Genomic DNA, 17,950 nt, shown 5'->3' with positions numbered 1-17,950 from the left:
TTTGTATTTTCTGTAAAAATGAGGAAACAGGAAAAAAATTAGAAATAAATGACATTAACTACACTTTTAAATATTTAAGAGATCCATTCATTACTTAAAAAAAATCTCCCATTTTTAGATGATCTGATGTTATACTTAGAGGAGCTTGGCTCCCCCGGGCTGTCATGCATTTCACACCATGCATAAATGCAAACACACAAACAGACCCTGTATTTCTTTTGCCTGTGAGCAGCATATGAGCCAGAGGAGGTGCTGATCCCTGCTGTTCCAGAGAGGGCCCGTGTTGAAAGAGGCTACATCACCTCACAGCAGGCGTACAACCTGTTGAATGCTGAGGAGGGCCAGCCTGCTCTATATGATCCTCACTATATTCTCATCCTGGACTGTCGTAGCGCAGAGAGGTGAGTGCTATTACAACGTATTTCATGAGAAGAATTAAATTAAAAACCCATATCCTGTAATCCATCAAACTATTCAATTAAAGTAATCCTCAAAATATTAAATTGTTTTCTCATCAAGCTTATAATATTTAAGCTCATAAAAAGGTTTTTACAGCATGAGTTTGGGAAGTTTACTTTAATAGGTCATGATTTTTTTCATGCATTTGTTGAAATAAACATTTCATTGACACAGACTGTGTTTGGAAAAAAATCATTTGGGACCATCTGATTAACATTTTTTGGCCGAACTTCTAATTTTAGATGAATTTGGTTTGCTGGTATTCTGTAATTTCTTATTGGCAACCCTGATGAAAGAACCTTAAAAAAAATCTGTCCAAAATGTTGTTCCAACTTTCTTTCTTTGTCTAAATAATATGTTCTATAATATTTAATATATAACAAAAAATTAAAATAGCACATCAGTGAGACCAGATAGGGGTGCAATATCTGAAATTGTGATTTAGCTTGCTGTGTATAAGGTCTACATTTTCCTTAATTTTTTTCATAAATATTCACTTGCTTTTAATATTTGGGAATATACCAACTTGGGAAAGAGTTTACAGTTAACAGAAAAATCTAGGATTCCATTAGTCTTAACAAAAAGAACCCTGAGAAGGCATTTCAATGTAGTATGCAGGGTTGGATGGGGCACAAAATCATTTTACTTCACTGGAACAAAAATTAAGGCGCCACATGCCAACCAATGTACTAATTTCACTCCTGTTTAAACACTGCATGCTTTGGGGAATAATGTAGCTACTACGGAGGTGTTATGTTTCATGTGCTCAATAGAACCACATGAGCTTGGAGCTGAGTGAGTAAATCAATAGGTATACGCATGAAATGACCAGCACGAATGACTGTGTATTTGTTAGGTACAAAGAGAGCCATGTGGTTACAGCCAGGGCCAGTGTGACGGTGATCCATCCGCAGCTGGGCTGTTTGATCAGCTGCATCGAGCTGCAGAAGTACTCCATTATCCTGCTTTATGCAGAGGAAGGATGCAGCCCAGGTAAACTGTTCCCATACTAAGGCAATGCAGAAGAAGATGCTGAACAAAGCTATTGTTTGTCAGTGACTCCTTCGTTTGCATGTATCACTTCGTCCACTTCTTTGTTCGTAACACTTCCTTATTTTCTCGACTTCTGCTGATATTGACATTTCAGCTTCCCTTTCATTAAACCCATTGAACCACAGGCTAAACTATGAATTGACTTCATACCCCTCTCTTTTTGTAGCATCGCCTTAACTCTAAACCCCCTTAGTCTGATCAGCTTATTTTCACAGATTGTTCCATGTCTCTATGGGTTTTTCAGTTGGAAGCATGAGGGCCAGAGCAGACAGCCCTGCTCTTCAGCGCTGCTTCTTCCAGCTCAGTAATTTGGGAATGGACCCTGTTATCCTGCTGGGAGGATTCTCAGCTTTTCATGCCCTCTATCCTTTCCTCTGCACACCTCACATGGTCCTGCTGGAACCTGAGCGGCAAAACCTCACCATCTATCCCTCAGAGATTCTAGAGGAAGCTCTCTATCAGGGATCCGCCACCCAGGCTTCTGACTATCGTATAATCAAGAACCTTCATATCAGTCACGTGGTCAATGCCACAGCCAATTGCCCAAATGCTTTCCCCAACACACTGTGCTACCTTCGGCTACGGTTGAGTGATGACGGGAAGCAAGACCTGGTTGAAGCGCTGCCACTGGCATCCAAGTTCATCAACACAGCTTTGAGGGCTCAGCCTGCTGGCCGTGTTCTGGTCCACTGTAGCTTGGGCAGAAGCCGCAGCTCAGCACTGACCCTGGCCTTCCTCATGGAGCATCGGCACTGGTCACTGCTTCATGCCCTGCGATGGCTGAAGGAGAGGAGAGCTTGCACGGCACCCAATTTGAACTTCCTGCGTCAACTACTGACCTATGAAGAGCTGCTATTTGGGAGAAGACTGACCTCCCTGGAAGAAATCCGACGATGACTTGAGAAGGACTTGAAATGGATGAACAGAATATTTTTCCTTCTTTTTTATTCGCTACCGTTCACATCAAGATTAAGACTTTCTCAGATTTTGCTTCTTATTGTTCACACCTAGGGAAAATAAGACTTAACAGAATGGATGGATATTATGCTGCAAGACAGAAAATTGTAATCATATATATTTTAAATGCTCTAATATCAGTATGCCTCCATGATTTTTTTTTTACATTTTGCTTGGTTATACATGATAGAAATTTGAAAAAAAAAAAAGCATTTTTCTTACATTAAAAACTAAATGTTTTTTTTTTTTGCCTCTAGATGAATTAATGGTCTCCATTTATATAGTTTCAAAGAACTTTACACTAGATTGCATTCTCCCATTTACACAATTACACACCGATGATGGCAGAGCTACAATACGAGGTACTCGGGGGCAACTTGGAGTTTAGTATTTTGCCTGAGGACACTTCAGGGAATGCGGACTCAGAAGTTTTTATTGTTATCATGCAACCATAACATCATTTCGTCAGTACTTTATGCAGCAGGAGAAGCCAGGAATTGAACTACCAACCTTCCTTGGTTGCCCACCTGTGCAACCAAATGAGCAGCCAAAGGATAGTACGACTAGTACAGATGATACTGATATTCTGGCAGTCCATGCAGTGTCTTTGGCAATATTTGCGCTTAAAGTGTTTTAAAAAGGAGACGTAGGGCGATGTGTGTCTTGTGTGTTGCATCACACACACGGGGCAGCTGAAGTGTGTCCACATGCACGCGCGCGCGCCCCCACACACTTAGCCCCACCCACATGAACTCGGTCGAATGCGCCTGGAATTTGGAACTTTCTGGAATTTGGGGGGAAAGTGAGAAAACTCCAAATGAATGCTAAATATATACTACATGCTGTACTAAACTACAACTTCACACGTTTGTTAGGCCGATAAACGTGGGTTTATCAAATTATATTCAATGTCACTGACACTTATTGTCAACGACACTTAAAAGAAACTTTTTTAAATTGGAGCAGAAATACACAAAGCGATGTATGCTAGCAGTGTAAAGACGTGGCACAGCAAAGGTGTATTACAGTCCCTGGTTTGAAAACCTTAAATACTCATCCATTCAGTAGACGGTATACAGACGAACACCTCCCATTGCATTAAAAGACAGCCCCTACGCTTGGCCGAGGCGGGGGGGCTGCATGCATGTGAATTCGCACGTAGCATCCAGACTCGCTCAAAATCCAGCCCAAACCGGCGGGCTGCTAAAAAGTGCACCGAAACATCCCGGGAGAGGACAAACCGACACGCGTCCCGGTCACCGCGCCGTTCACTTCACTCCGCTGCCGTGTCTCACATCAGCTGAGCCTTCGCAAGACCAGACGGACACGGACACAACAGTTCCGCCGCGAAGATGCCATCGCTTCGGTAAATATAAACGGTTGAATCATTAAAATAAGAATATACTGAAAAAAGATCAATTTAACCGTCATTCCACAGTAACTAACTGGAGTTCTCAGCAGCTACTGCTAACTGCGCATTTCCCTTCGCTTGCCTCGGCGTTAGCGAGGAAAGAGTTTTAAACTTAAGTTAAGCTAGTAAGCTACAAGCAAACCTTTTACCGTTTAAATAAACGAATAGACGAACATGGTGTTGTTAACGAGAGAGTGCAATGGAGCCAGATTAGAAAACCGAGGCGAATGAAAATCAGCGCATGGTGATAAAACTTGTTTGTATACTACTTGTGTCTTTTTCAACTAGCTTGTGACGTGACGTTTACATCTGAATACCCTGCATTGTGCGCATTTAGACCTCTGATATAAAACCACTTGTTGTGCAAAGGCTAACAGTCGTTGCCAACTTCATTGCAATGTCGTTTTTTCGAAGCCAATCGCCGTATTAACCAGTGAATTTGCATGGCTGACGACGTTCACTGCTGTTCGGAGATTAAAAAGTCCCCCTGCGCGTTCCGCAACTTATTGCGGGGATAACTGACGGAGAAGTGCGGGTTAAATCCCGATTCCATTCACGGCAACCCTGCCGCTGTCCTCACACGAGTTTCCCCCTCAACGTCAGGGAGGGGCGAAGACGTGGCAGTCCTCTTCCATCCACATCCCGTGTGATCTGACTTCATGGTCTCACCCTCGGTAACACTTGGAGACGGCCGTGATGAGGTCAAGTTATGAGCAGAGCTACTGCCCCCAGCTAATTTTCAGCCTAAAAGACCTCAATTCACGCTAAGGAAATCCCTTTCATATTCTGATTTTAACCTGATTTTTAATCTCCTGTTATTTGTTGCAGGAATGGCAGTATTAGCTGCACAGGGTCCTTCACATTAAAGAAAGTCATTCTGTAATGAAGTAACATTGTATACAGTTTGGCAGCATTTTCACTCATAAGAAATTATGTAAGGACTTGGATATTATTTGAATGCAACAGCAGTTGATAGATAAAATTCTAAATAGTAAACAATCCCAAATTATATTGCGCTCTCACACCTTGCAGTTTCAAAGTGCTTTACAAGAGAATGCATTTACACGCACAACAATTGGTGGGACACCTGCCATGCTACGCACTAAACAGGCAACCGGGAGTTCAGCGTCTTGCCTGAGGACATTGATGCATGCAGACAGGAGGAGCTGGGAATGAAACTGCCAACCTTCCAATTGGAGGGACAGCCGCTCTGCCAACTGAGCCACATCTGTTGAAAAAGATGAATACTTTTACTGCTTTACTGCATAAATGTATCACTTTTTGGTGAATTTTGTTTAAATGCAGTATGAGTAGATGGACCAGGTCTACGTTTCCTTTTCCCTACTACTAACTTCAATCAAAACACCGGAAGAAGTCATTTTTTTTCAATATTCACTGGAAGCAAGTCCTTTTGGCAAAGTCATAACCTGTCTGAGCCTGTATCTTGCTGCCTGTGAAATGCTCAACTGGGCCTGGATCTGTAGTACATGAGGTGTGCGTCAGCATTCGTGTGAGAGATAGGGAAAAAGTACGAAACACAGGCATTTAACAGCAAACATCATTGTGCATTGCCCATGCGTCTTCATATCTATGCCTGCACTAGTAAGAGAATTAGTAATTGCAGTTCTGCTAGTTGGGTTAAAACCCAGATGTGTGTTTTTTTTTTCCCCCAAATCGTTGTTAAGGCTCAGGCACTATTTTCAAACCTCTAGATCCAGAAATTACGCCATAGAAGCCCTAACCACTAGATTAGAGCTTTTCGTTTGGGTGTTGTTTGAATTTTCATGAACATTCATAGTCCAATGTAACATACATTGCTACAGTGGTCATAATTACACAGCCCGTCTGTTTATTCACATATGATAAATGGTTAAAATTAAAGATCATGATTCTACACATCACACTTCACAGAAGGTCAATTATTGAAAATTGCAATTATCAAAATCTGTTTTAGACAGAAACATTGCTACTGAGAAACAAATGTATATTCACGACCGGTTTTAAATGAAAACATCCTCCCATTCCAGCCACTGGTATTCCTTCCTGGCTGTCCATGTTGTCTTCTAATTTCTGTCTCTGTGGGTAGAACCAATAATAGTGCCACTCCTCATAGGCTTGAATCCTTGCAGATGCTTAGGCTGTGCCAACCACCATGGTGCAGTCGGTTTCTGCAACGACTTCCAAGTTATATTTATCCTTTTGTGGTGTGTGGGAGGATTCACTTCTTTACAAAGATCTTCAGCATGATTTTACAGCTTTTATTATTCTTGATTTGACATGTTTTTGTGAATTTTAATTGAATTTCCCATTGTCAAATCCTGAGGCAGCTACTGGATCAGTTTTGTTTTTCTCCTCTAATTTGAGTGGCTTCATGAGTTGACGTTGTTTTTCTTTCAGTATTTCCAAAATACTACTCCAATTAAATCACATAAAACAAATCTCAGTTATTAAGAAGTTTAAACTTCAGAAGATTTTACTTTATTCCCTAGGTTATAAAGCATCCTCTGAGAAAATGTTGCATTTACTCAGTAATTTGATTTAAAGACTAAGTATAACATCTGCAAAATTACTTTTTGCTTTCTAGAGCTGAGTTAATTGACTTGAGAGAAAAATACTGAATATGAATCTATTAACATCTTTATAATTTCAGTGATGTTATCTTCAGGGAACATTCCTTGAGACTTGCCTTGATCGCTTTCATACAGTACCGTATTAAGATTCACACAGTACAATCGCCGTGAGATCTGTTGCCTCTGAGCTGCTCAAATTGAACAGACGTCGAGGGTCTTGCTCAAGGGCACCTCAGTGGCAATAATTAGGGAGGTGCAATCCATGCAACAAGTTTGATGTGGTTCTTTGAAGTTACCAAAGTGAAAGGGGAAATGATGCTGTTACTTTCATGGTACTTCTATTACCTTTATTTTAAAACAGTTTATCAGTTGGCATACTGTGATATTTCACCATGTTTGTAAATGTTTCTGCAGGATAGAGGTTTCTTGTTTGTGTTTCCTGTTGCTGAACTGTCTGCAGACACTCACAGCTCACAATGAGTTCTACACCTCCATAGGTAAAACAAATTAAGTCATCCTAACATACTCATGTCATATACGGTATAGTCTGTAGAAATATATTTTTTGAATCTTTAATTTTCATTACATCTCCACAACGGTTACAGCTGCAATTAAATGTTATATTTCTGGGTTGTCAATCTGCCTTGATGACATTTATAATATTGATAGATAAATAACAATGTAAGTTAGTAATTCAGTGCTCATTATTTTTACCATAAATCAACCACACATATGGAGACCAGTATCCTGTTATTACGCATGACTTGTAATCCAGGGTTGATTTCGTACTAAGGGGGGTGTCATTGTGAAAATGCAGAATTAATGATGTTGTGTCTATTTTATATTCATTCAGGCCAGATGACAGATCTGTTATACACAGAAAAGGATCTCGTTACTTCCCTCAAGGATTATATTAAAGCAGAGGAAAACAAGCTGGAGCAGATCAAAAGGTGACCGTGTGGACAATACAGATACATTTATATTTAATGGTTGTGCATCTAGTCAGTGTGTCTTACTCCGTGTTCTCATGATTTTTGAAGGTGGGCTGATAAGTTGGATTATCTGACAGATACAGCAACAAAAGATCCAGAGGGCTTCTTGGGGCACCCTGTCAATGCCTTTAAATTGATGAAGAGGCTGAACACAGAGTGGGGTGACCTGGAAAGCCTTGTACTCCGTGACACCACCGATGGTATGTGCAAATCTGACCCGATTAAAACAAACCTCTGATATAATTAAATGTGAAAGTAATCACCCATGGGCTGGTTTACTGAATGTTGGCTCAAGATCCTCTATTTGTACTAAATGGAATATCTTTAAGCAATTATTGAATGATTGAGAAGGGCTGATAACTGAACTTCAGAATTATAAAGTAGTGTAGCTGCCATAAATATCACCAGGTTGAACCTATAATTTGTCATTCGTTCAGACAAATGACGAACTGCAATAATAGAACAATTTGTATAGGAAGAATAACATAAACGTAGCCATGGTACTCATTTCCTGATAGTATTTGATGCACTGTCCCATCCAATTAATTTCCTGCTACTGTCAAGACAACTGAATTATCATGTTATCTGTGTGTTCCTAGGCTAGAAGATTTTTTTGTCTTTTGCAGAAGAACAGGCCAAAGCAAATTGGATTTACATGTTGCTTCTGAAAATGCTATAAATCTAGCAAAATCACTGTTTTTTCATCAATGCTGTGCTGCTTATAAACCTCTTAGTTTAGAGTCATTGAGATTTATATTATGTTTACTGCTTCTATGTTAACTCTAAGTCACTAAGAGTGACTAAGAAGCTGCAGTGACCAGTAGAAGACATTATTATCAAATGTTTGGGTTATGTATCCCAATCAGAACTATCTGCTTCATCCTATTACGTGTGATTTTTTTTTTCTGCTTTTTTTAGGATTTATTTCCAACCTCACCATCCAAAGACAGTACTTCCCCACGGATGAGGACCAGACTGGGGCTGCAAAAGCTCTCCTCCGGTTGCAGGACACATACAAGTTGGATGCCAACACCATCTCCACAGGAGATCTACCTGGTAAAGACCAAAAGTCTTGGCAAACCCTGTATACCGAGATACAGTCTATAAATATGTTGCTTTTTTTGCATGAACTGCTATTATCAGACCAATGGCTTTATTGTGTTTCTATTTAATAAAAATGCCTCCCTTCTGTCTCCTTGTGCATCAGGAGTGATACACAAGAGTCCTATGACAGTGGAGGACTGTTACGAGTTGGGAAAGATTGCCTACACTGATGTTGACTACTACCACACTGAGCTGTGGATGGCCCAGGCCCTGAGGCAGCTCGATGAAGGAGAGGAGTCTACAATAGATAAGGTGACAGTACTTGATTACCTCAGCTACGCCATCTATCAGCAGGGACAGATAGAGCGAGCCCTGGAGTACACCAAGAGGCTGCTTCTACTGGGTAAGTGGCTCTCCATTATAGTTTAATTGTTTTCAATTGGAGAAAATAATACATTGGTGTGAAATAGTTATGTTATTTAGGTAAGAGTTTTGGGGTGAAAATAACTAATATTGTATGTTAAAACTACTTGAATATTTGCTCTGGCATTTTTATGTTTTACATTTAAATTCTGAAATACAACAGATTGATTGCTTATGGTTATCTCATGTATCCCATTCATTTTATCAACAAATAATTTGACATATACTCACTCTTTACCAATAGAACTTTTTTTCTTTGATTTTTCTGTTTTCAGATCCGGAACATCAGCGTGCCAAGGGCAATGTGAAATATTTTGAGTTCCAGTTGGAGAAGCAGAGAAAGGAAGATGAAAACGTTGCAGAGAAAGTCCCGGAGAGGGAAAAAAGAGAGACAACCGAGATGAAGAAAAAGAAGGCCTCAAAAAAGGCTAAATTTTCCCTGATGCCTGAGAGAAAGAAGTATGAAATGCTTTGTCGTGGGGAAGGCATCAAAATGGTGAGAGGGCAGAGAAAAGGGACTCGTTAAATTTATCAACTGATTTGGAGAGTTAAATTTCCACACCCAAACGTTTACGGTAGTTGCATTTTTCAGCCAGAAACTAAAACAAACTTTTCTCCATGGTCAGACTCCCCGGAGGCAGAGCCAATTGTTCTGTCGTTACTATGACAACAATCACAACCCAAAGTACGTGCTGGCACCTGTCAAACAGCAAGATGAGTGGAACCGCCCCTACATCGTTCGGTATCTTGATATCATCTCTGACAAAGAAATGGATAAAATCAAACAGCTGGCAAAGCCAAGAGTAAGTAATCTTTGTGCTGTTAAATGCATAATGCCACTGATCTATTCAGCTGGAGCTGTTTTTACATTTTTGCTAGTTTCTGTTCCGTGACTTAGTATAGTTAAATCAAGGTTTAACCAGAAACTGGGGCAGAGACGGGTTGAGACAAGTCATAGATGAAGCGTTACCTATTTAGTTTTTCAAGATGAGGTCTAGGCCTGAACTTACTTCAAATTTTTTTTATCCATATTTTTTCATATAACAGGACTATTTTAAAAATGTTTGTCAAAAATAAAAGACAGCATACATGTACTACATACCAATATAAAAACAAAAATAGTTTCTGTCTCGTGAAGATTTTTGTTTTTGGTGAATGACTGCTTAAGAGTTTAGATGTAGATAACTTACTTTTTGTGTTTAATACTTCAAGAGGTTTGCCTCTCACTTCCTTACTCCATTGCATACAGGGAAATGCGGTTGTTTTTCATTGTGTTTTTCATTACAATTTGCTCGCAATATCTGATTCTCTTTCCCCAAACCTTATCTGTACCTGAGGTTTCTAAAGAGTTGATGGTGTTATGTACATGTTTTTTCTGTCCATCAGTATACCTGAGTGCCTGTGTTACTCAGGGTACAAGGTTGGTCTTTCAATGAAGGTCAAAAATCACAATCAAATTTATGTCTTTACATTGTTTTTTGTTATTTTATTATGAGTATTATAATATTTTGCATAAACTATTATACCCACCATAACTTGAATATTCATCATAACACACCATCTTTAAGGGTCTTAACTTAAGGGTGTAGCTTTCATCAGCGTACACTCTATCATGTGCACTGCAAGGTTGTGACTCAGGTTACATAGAGGTAATTAACCAATGGCAATAATATACAGCCATACAGTACAGTGCCCTGCTTATTCTGGTTTATGTGGGTACAGGTACCAAAAAACTGCCCATTAATCCATGTTATAGTCAAGACAAAAAACAGCATATTTTAGTGCTGGGTACACATCACCCGACATGTTTGTTTGTTGTCTGTGGAGAATGTATTTCCATGTAGGAGAGCTGGGATAGGTTTGTTGGGTTTCTCTTTGCCCTTGAACTCCTATTTTAGGATCTCCTTTTCTTCTGACAAGCAGCTATCTGGGCTCATGGTGAGGCCGGCAAAGTAATCAAAGACTGCGAAGTTCATTTGCTCTGTTGGTTTGTTAAGTAGAGTTGGTAATGAGAGAATGTGTTGTCGGGACAAACTCACCAGGCACATAATATACCTTCCCCCATGATGTATAGTTTGAAAATCAAATATCTATATCTGCAACTGACTGCAATTTTTTTTTCCTGTGGTTCAATCATGCCTAGTTATGAATTATGGAGCCTTGGTGTAACCATAGTTTCACTCACACAAAGGATAAGTGATTCAGAGGGAAACAAATGGTGTTTTCATGATTTAATTTGGAATGTTATTAATAAGGGTTCTGTCAATTTAAGTATCTTTGACTTCAGTTCGTTTCTTAATGCAACCTTCGTTTGCACAAGTGGCTGACAATACAGAAATTTCAGTTCTTGAGATTTGAAGCATTGGTGAGAATACACATTCTATACATTGGCTTATATTATAATATAAGGTTAATGAGTATTAATATTACCTGTAATCTAACATTCTTTTCTGTCACTATAAATTTGCAAATACACCTAAATACTTCTTGTAGCTCTTTCAGGTTGCTGATTGCATTTGTATTGAAGCACCTGTAGGTGTCTCTCAATCTCTTTCTCAGATAAATGAGCTGTTGGTATTGAGATGCTGGTAGTTGCAGTGCAAAATGTGTACTGCATATACCACCCTACCTATGCAATTATGCATAAGCTTGAGTAACTTCTCAAAGGTCAAATAAATGAATTGAATTGACCTTTAATCATCCCACAGTGGGGACATTTCATTAGAATGCCCTCCAAAACCTAGTTCATCAAGATTCAAGCCAAAGTAACTTAATAGGAACACTACCATGTGCACTTGGGGGATGGAGGATCAATGCTGTGAGGCCAGTTGATATGCTGTTACTTGTTTGGCAAAGCACAGACACACACAGCTTTATTCGTGTGTGTGTGTGTGTATGTGTGGGTAAAAAATGTCCCTGGCTTCACAGCTACGCAGGGCCACCATCTCCAACCCCGTCACAGGAGTGCTGGAGACAGCTTCATACAGGATAAGCAAAAGGTAAGGCACAGCCTGGAGCCTTCAAGACCAGAAGCGAGAACATGGGGGGAGAAAGTTGGATTGTCTCCTGCTCTTTCTCTCAATTACTCATCCATCTATTTTCTCCCTTGCATTCTTGTCCATCCATAACTGGCCTTCCCGTAGTTTGGCGGCTCCTGAATTATTCACACATTCCAGCTGGGATAAAAAAAAAATCCAGTTTGGGTTTAAACTAGATATTTTACACCAACTCAAGTGTGCAGCCATAAATGATGGCAAAATAGGAGAAGGAGACTTGCATTTTAATAGATTTGGAGGAGAAAAAAAGCAATTTTTTTAGAGGATGTATGATGAATAATTTTCTGATCAGGAGACTACTACTGAAGGGGCACCCCAAGAAAGCAGTGGAGTGTTGAAATGTTTGTTTTTCCTATCGGCTGATAGTCACACTAGCTTTTGTGAACCAGGGGGGTGTATCCGAGGCAAAATGGAAATACAGTTTCTAGTATTGCCTTAAGAAGATACTCTCTTGGGCCTTTTGTAGGAATAACAGTGACCAGTAGTGACTTCTTTTTTCTCCCTCTTTCCTCCTTTCTTGCCTTGCTTTTCACTCATCCTTATGTTGTTCTGTGTCCTTGTGCTGCGGAAACTACTGTAGTTAAGGCGAGCCACGGTGCATGACCCTCAAACTGGGAAACTTACAACAGCCCAATACAGAGTCTCCAAGAGGTAAGGGGTCACAGGGCTCCCTGCTAACTCAGCTCTTAATCTCCCATTGCTTTGGCCTGGTTGAACCACTCCTTGCGATGTACAACTCTTAAACAAATGAAGATAGCAAAATGTTTATAGCAAAACATTTAATCCACCTGGAGGCCAAACTCCAGGAAGGGTTTTGATCAAATTCAATTAACAATGCTGTTGTTGTCACTGCATTCTCATTTCTGTTTTGACTCCAGATAGCTGGAGAAAAAAGAGCTTAAACTAAGTATCTTTGTTTTCACAGAGATTCAGGGTTGTCATGGCATGGCAGAGTTGTCACAGAATGATGTCTTTCCCAAGGCCATAATTTCCCCCACTGAGATCCAGCGCTGAATTTCTATTCCCTTTTGAACTTTCCTGGAATTTGTCTTAATCATGCTCTCATATGAGCTCACTACAGCTGCTTAGGCTTTACTCTGCTTCTTAAACCTCCACATCAGCAAAGAAGATAATAGAAAGGTCTGATCTGGGAGCACGTGCTCAAGAAAACACAGTGCTGCTGCAAGCGTGTTTTTTCCCTCTATCTATAGCAGGGGCCACTGTCGTTGAAAATTACTTTTTTGGATCTAAAAAAACAGGTCAAAACCCTAGCTTCTCATGGTTTTACTGTCCAGGTTAATTAACATGCGCCTGTGGAATAGTAGACATTTGTCAGCTTGGAATTGCTTGAGTATCACACACACACAAACACACACACACACACACACACACACACACACACACACACAAAGACTGAGCCGTGGAAAGACCCGGCAGTTGGTCTCAGAGTCGTCTCTATTACAGTTGTATGATGTCTTTTAAGATGACTCTGAAAGTCATTATGCCCACAGAAAAGACTGGACAGCATTTTCCTTTCAGATAGCTCATACTTCATATGACATTGTGGTAGTACTTCTTAGAAAATGCTCCTGTAAATTGTAAACTGAGATTTGCTGCAACAAAAGTGTCTCCTTTCTATTAAGCTTCAAAAACAGCTGTAGTGTGCCCAGTTAGGAGTTTAAAAGGCAGAGTAGGCATTCAGGAAACTAAATGCCAAAAAAATAATTCATAATGTAGATTGGAAATATTAGTAGACACAACAAAAGATTATAAATAAACATCCCAGAAAACCTGTACCATGAGCTGATTGGAGATTCTGAATATCGGGCTTATTTTTCATCTTCTAATACTGTCTCTCATCTATTGAATAATGTCTTGATCACCTTGAGCTTTTCACAGCAAGTCTTAAGCATGCATCATGTCTGTTTTACTAACTCCATGTGGGCAAATCGGTCTCACAGGTTGTCTTTATTCTATCTTTGTGTTCTTTCCTTCCTTTCCAGTGCCTGGCTCACTGGCTATGAGGATCCAGTAGTTGAAAAGCTCAACCAGAGAATTGAGGATCTTACAGGGCTGGAAATGGATACTGCTGAAGAGCTACAGGTAAATATAGCTTGTGTTGAAGGTAAAAATGTCTGTATGAAATGTATTCAAGAGTGTGTGTCCTGTATTTACCTTTGTAGGTTGCAAATTATGGTGTTGGAGGCCAATATGAACCCCACTTTGACTTTGGAAGGGTATGATCCGTACTATTCATGGTTAACATTTTTGTCGTGAATTTGTTAGATTTTAGTATTTGTATGTCACTCCACTAAACTTTTTTTTTTTTTTTCATTTTTCTGTTTCTCCAGAAAGATGAGCCAGATGCCTTTAAAGAGCTGGGCACTGGGAACCGCATCGCAACATGGCTCTTTTATGTGAGTCATGTGATGATAATTCTTAAAGAACAAGATGGTAGCCCTTGAATTAAAATCACAAAAGGCACACTCTTGGATTTGCTCTTGATGTACATTTTCACCATGATTTAAAAATATGAAAAAAACGGCGCAATGATTAGATTGCTTATATCAATATTTCACTCACAGCTAGCATACAGGTGCAGGACATGTATGCTAGCTGTGAGACAGTGGCGAGGTGTGCTCTAAGTGTTCCAAAGAAGTTCAAAGTGGAGGTCGGACTTCATCAGGGACCAGCTCTGAGCCTCCTATTGTTTGCAGTGGTGATGGACAGGTTGACAGATGAGGTTAAACAGGAATCTCCATGGACCATGATGTTTGCGGATGACATTATCTGTAGTGAGAGCAGGGAACAGGTTGAGGAAATTCTTGAGAGGTGGAGGTATGCTCTGGAAAGGAGAGGAACTCAGTAACCACCAAGCACAGGAACGTAGAACAGGAGGAAGACAACAACAAACGAAAGAACATCGTCATACTGTATGCTGCTGGTGTTTCAGAGAATCTCCGAAGGGTGCTCCAACAAACACCATGTACTGGCACACAACACCCTGAATCAAAAACCGGTGCACCCCAAGGATAAAACACCCAGGCAAAAGATAGAGAATGTGGTGTATGCTGTCACTTGCACTGAGGATTGTGATGACGCGTACACTGGAGAGACCAATCGACCTCTGCACAAACGGATGGCCCAACACAGGAGAGCCAGCACCTCCGGACAGGACTCGGCGGTCCACCTACACCTCAAAGCCAAGGGCCATTCTTTTGAAGACAGCCATATCCGTATTCTGGCCAGAGAAGAGAGATGGTTCGAGAGAGGAGTCAAAGAAGCCTTCTTTGTCAAAACAGAAAAACCATCTCACACCAGACACAACCTTTCACAAACGTACAACGCCGTATTGGGATCAATACCAAGACAGATTTGCACACATGGACCAGGCCCATCTGCTCCCTCCAAACAACTAGGAAAGACCCACCACCAGAACCAGCCTGTGGCAACGTCCTCGTGTTCCTAAATTCATGTAATCCAACAGGTTTCACTCTCTTGTTTAGCTTTACCTTTTCACATTCCAATCCAGGTAATCCCACTAAATTGTTCTTTTGTTCCAATGAATTACACACTCATTAGCATAACAACCCCCATTACACCTAGTTTCTGCAGATCAACTCTTCCACTTACATAGCAAGCCACCATAATCTAGACCCAAAAATTTGGCAGTCATATTCGCAAACTCCCCATAGGTTATTAGAACTGAAGAAGCCTCTCGGATGAGGGGTGAAACGTCTTCAGGTGAAGAATTTAAGTCCAGTTGCCAAGACGACGATTTCGACAAGATGGCATCAGGAATGAGTCCATCAGAGGGACCACATATATTAGATGTTTTGGAGAGGGTCAGAGAGCCAGACTGAGATGCTTTGGCCATGTACAGATGAAGGATAGTGAATATATTGGTAGAAGGATGCTGGAGTTGGAACTGCCAGGCAGGAGGTCTAGAGGAAGACCAAAGAGAAGATTTATGAATTTAGTGAGAGGATATAGAGAATGGGGTTAGATGGAGAAGGTTGTTTCACTGTGGCAACCCCTGAAGGGAAAAGCCAAAAGAAAAGAAGACTCAATAGAAGCATCATGGGGTGTATTTTAATCCCATGCTAGAACAAATTGATCAAAGTGGATCATACTTGTTTGTTTTGTTGCTTTTTATCTGTAATGAAACATGTGTACTGTAACAACTCAAGCCTTCAATTTTTAAAAAACGTTTTTGTTTATGTTGCAGATGAGTGATGTAGCAGCAGGGGGTGCCACAGTATTCCCAGATGTTGGTGCAGCAGTTTGGCCCCAAAAAGTATGTTCTCATATAGTGACTCAGTATCTCTGAATTTGGCAATTATATAACCAACACGTTACTAATTCTGTATGCCAAAAAGGAACGTTTCTAACATCAAATAAGATTTCGAGAATCGAATGGAGTTCGATTCTCTGATGCATTTTTTTTTATCTCCTAAACTGTATATCCCAGGGCAGTGCAGTGTTCTGGTACAATCTTTTTGCCAGTGGGGAAGGAGACTACAGCACCCGGCATGCAGCTTGCCCTGTGTTGGTGGGAAACAAATGGGGTGAGTTCCTCTTGGTCTCATGTCTTAAAAAAAACATATACTTGAAAAAAATGTAATTTTTGATGGGATGAATCTTACTTTCTCATGTTAAACACTTGTTTAAACGTATATTTTTGACACGATCTTTTCTCTTTCTCTCCAGTATCAAACAAATGGATTCATGAACGAGGCCAGGAGTGGCGACGGCCATGTGGTCTAAATGAAACTGAGTGAAAAGAAAACCCCGCTCTCACTCCATCTCCTAGAGAACTACCCAGGACCCAAGATACCTGCTGCAGATCACAATGATACTCAAGGATATACTTGGTCCAATCAGCTCATTCCACTCAAACACTCTTTTGCACCCATATTTTGTGCTCTGAGTCTGGAGATAGTTGGGGTAAATATCAAAGCCCCGGACAGTATTGGCATCACTGTGACAGATACATTTTTTTTTTTTTTTTTAAGTTTGCTTGAGGTCGTTGAGAAACACCTGTGACCTTTTCACTCCATTTGTGTGTTCTTGCACTCCGTTTCAACTCTATTTCTGTGGTGAGATTATCCTTCAGTAATGACTGTAGGAAGAGTCTTTTCTCCCATCCTTTTTGAACCTTAAAGGAAAAGATGTTTTAAAGCAGCCTGGTTTCATTTTCATACCCCTCGCATTCTGGTAAGAGAGGGCTTGGAGTTGCTATTGTAGAAACAATTTTAAAATATTTTTTAGTGCAAAAATAATGCGAACTCCCCAAGGTCTGCGCAAAGTTGCTTAAAAAAAAATAAAAGAAAAAATTATCATGCAACACCTACAGAGCCGACTTTCCCTTTTAATTTCAGCTCATGAATAGACTGATAACTCAAAGCACATTACAAACTGGCTGGTCCTCCTCACGGCTCAAAAATCTGACCACATTCTCTGGTTTGTTTAACTTCTGGTGAAAAATAACTTGTTCTCAAGCTGTGTAACTACTGGTATTACTGTGTCTTTTCCAAGGCCACAATATCTTCAAAACGTTGTGACCAGTGTGACGGATCTATTGACATCCAACCTGGAAGTTAAAAGATTGTAACCACTTGTCTCAGTCTTCTCAACTATGTCATGTTGTACTTGAGCAAACTTAAACCCATGGAAACCTCAGGCCTGCAATAAAATCCCACAAAAGTCGTCAACCATCGAAGCTCTTGGCAGGTTTGTAATAGCTATTTTTTTTCAGAGGGAAAAAGCATTTTATTTATATCCCCCAAGCCCACATTTCGTTGTTTCACGATTGTCTGATGTATTTTGTTTTATATAATAAAATCAGTTTTTGATCTGAATTTAACGAGCGGTACGCCGTAGTGTGTGTGTGTGTGTGTGTGTGTGTGTGTGTGTGTGATGGGAGATTTTTTTTAGGGGAAGGGAGCGAAGCGTCACGTGACTGTCCAGTATTAATGACCCTGT

At 40.3% G+C, this 17,950-nt stretch overlaps 2 protein-coding genes across 4 annotated transcripts; both read left to right on the top strand.

Moving 5' to 3' along the window:
* Positions 1-1,827: 1,827 nt before the first annotated feature.
* LOC147236667 (putative rhodanese domain-containing dual specificity protein phosphatase) lies at positions 1,828-2,409 on the top strand. The gene has a single exon (XM_086162265.1). It carries the CDS (start codon positions 1,828-1,830, stop codon positions 2,407-2,409), a length of 582 nt encoding a protein of 193 aa, XP_086018391.1.
* A 1,230-nt stretch (positions 2,410-3,639) lies between these two features.
* p4ha1b (prolyl 4-hydroxylase, alpha polypeptide I b) lies at positions 3,640-17,917 on the top strand. Of its 3 annotated transcripts, XM_086172004.1 has the most exons (16): positions 3,640-3,835; positions 6,865-6,947; positions 7,304-7,400; positions 7,491-7,642; positions 8,361-8,498; positions 8,650-8,889; positions 9,185-9,405; positions 9,536-9,712; positions 11,838-11,908; positions 12,551-12,616; positions 13,969-14,068; positions 14,149-14,202; positions 14,317-14,382; positions 16,194-16,262; positions 16,437-16,533; positions 16,676-17,917. In XM_086172004.1, the coding sequence occupies exons 1-16, from the start codon at positions 3,822-3,824 to the stop codon at positions 16,744-16,746; spliced, it is 1,716 nt and encodes a 571-aa protein (XP_086028130.1). In that variant the 5' UTR covers positions 3,640-3,821; the 3' UTR covers positions 16,747-17,917. The 3 variants fall into 3 exon arrangements, with proteins under 3 accessions (XP_086028130.1, XP_086028121.1, XP_086028114.1); XM_086171995.1 differs by lacking the exon at positions 11,838-11,908 and having other exon boundaries at positions 3,641-3,835; positions 12,546-12,616; XM_086171988.1 differs by lacking the exon at positions 12,551-12,616 and having other exon boundaries at positions 3,642-3,835.
* Positions 17,918-17,950: the final 33 nt, after the last annotated feature.

This window comes from Fistularia commersonii, chromosome 2 (genome assembly GCF_037954325.1).
Source record: "Fistularia commersonii isolate RoL2024-O1a breed Wild chromosome 2, RoL_Fcom_v1.0, whole genome shotgun sequence".
Lineage (NCBI taxonomy): Eukaryota > Metazoa > Chordata > Actinopteri > Syngnathiformes > Fistulariidae > Fistularia > Fistularia commersonii.
The sequence above is the reverse complement of the archived record's forward strand: the minus strand, read 5'-3'. Positions and strand labels throughout refer to the sequence as shown.

Bases quoted from the DNA above. Each gene is read 5' to 3' on its own strand.
- p4ha1b (XM_086172004.1), top strand. The intron at 8,890-9,184 runs GTAAGTGGCTCT...TTCTGTTTTCAG, and splicing joins CAAGAGGCTGCTTCTACTGG to ATCCGGAACATCAGCGTGCC. The intron at 14,203-14,316 runs GTATGATCCGTA...CTGTTTCTCCAG, and splicing joins CCCACTTTGACTTTGGAAGG to AAAGATGAGCCAGATGCCTT.
- LOC147236667 (XM_086162265.1), top strand. From the start codon at position 1,828: ATGGACCCTGTTATCCTGCTGGGAGGATTCTCAGCTTTTCATGCCCTC.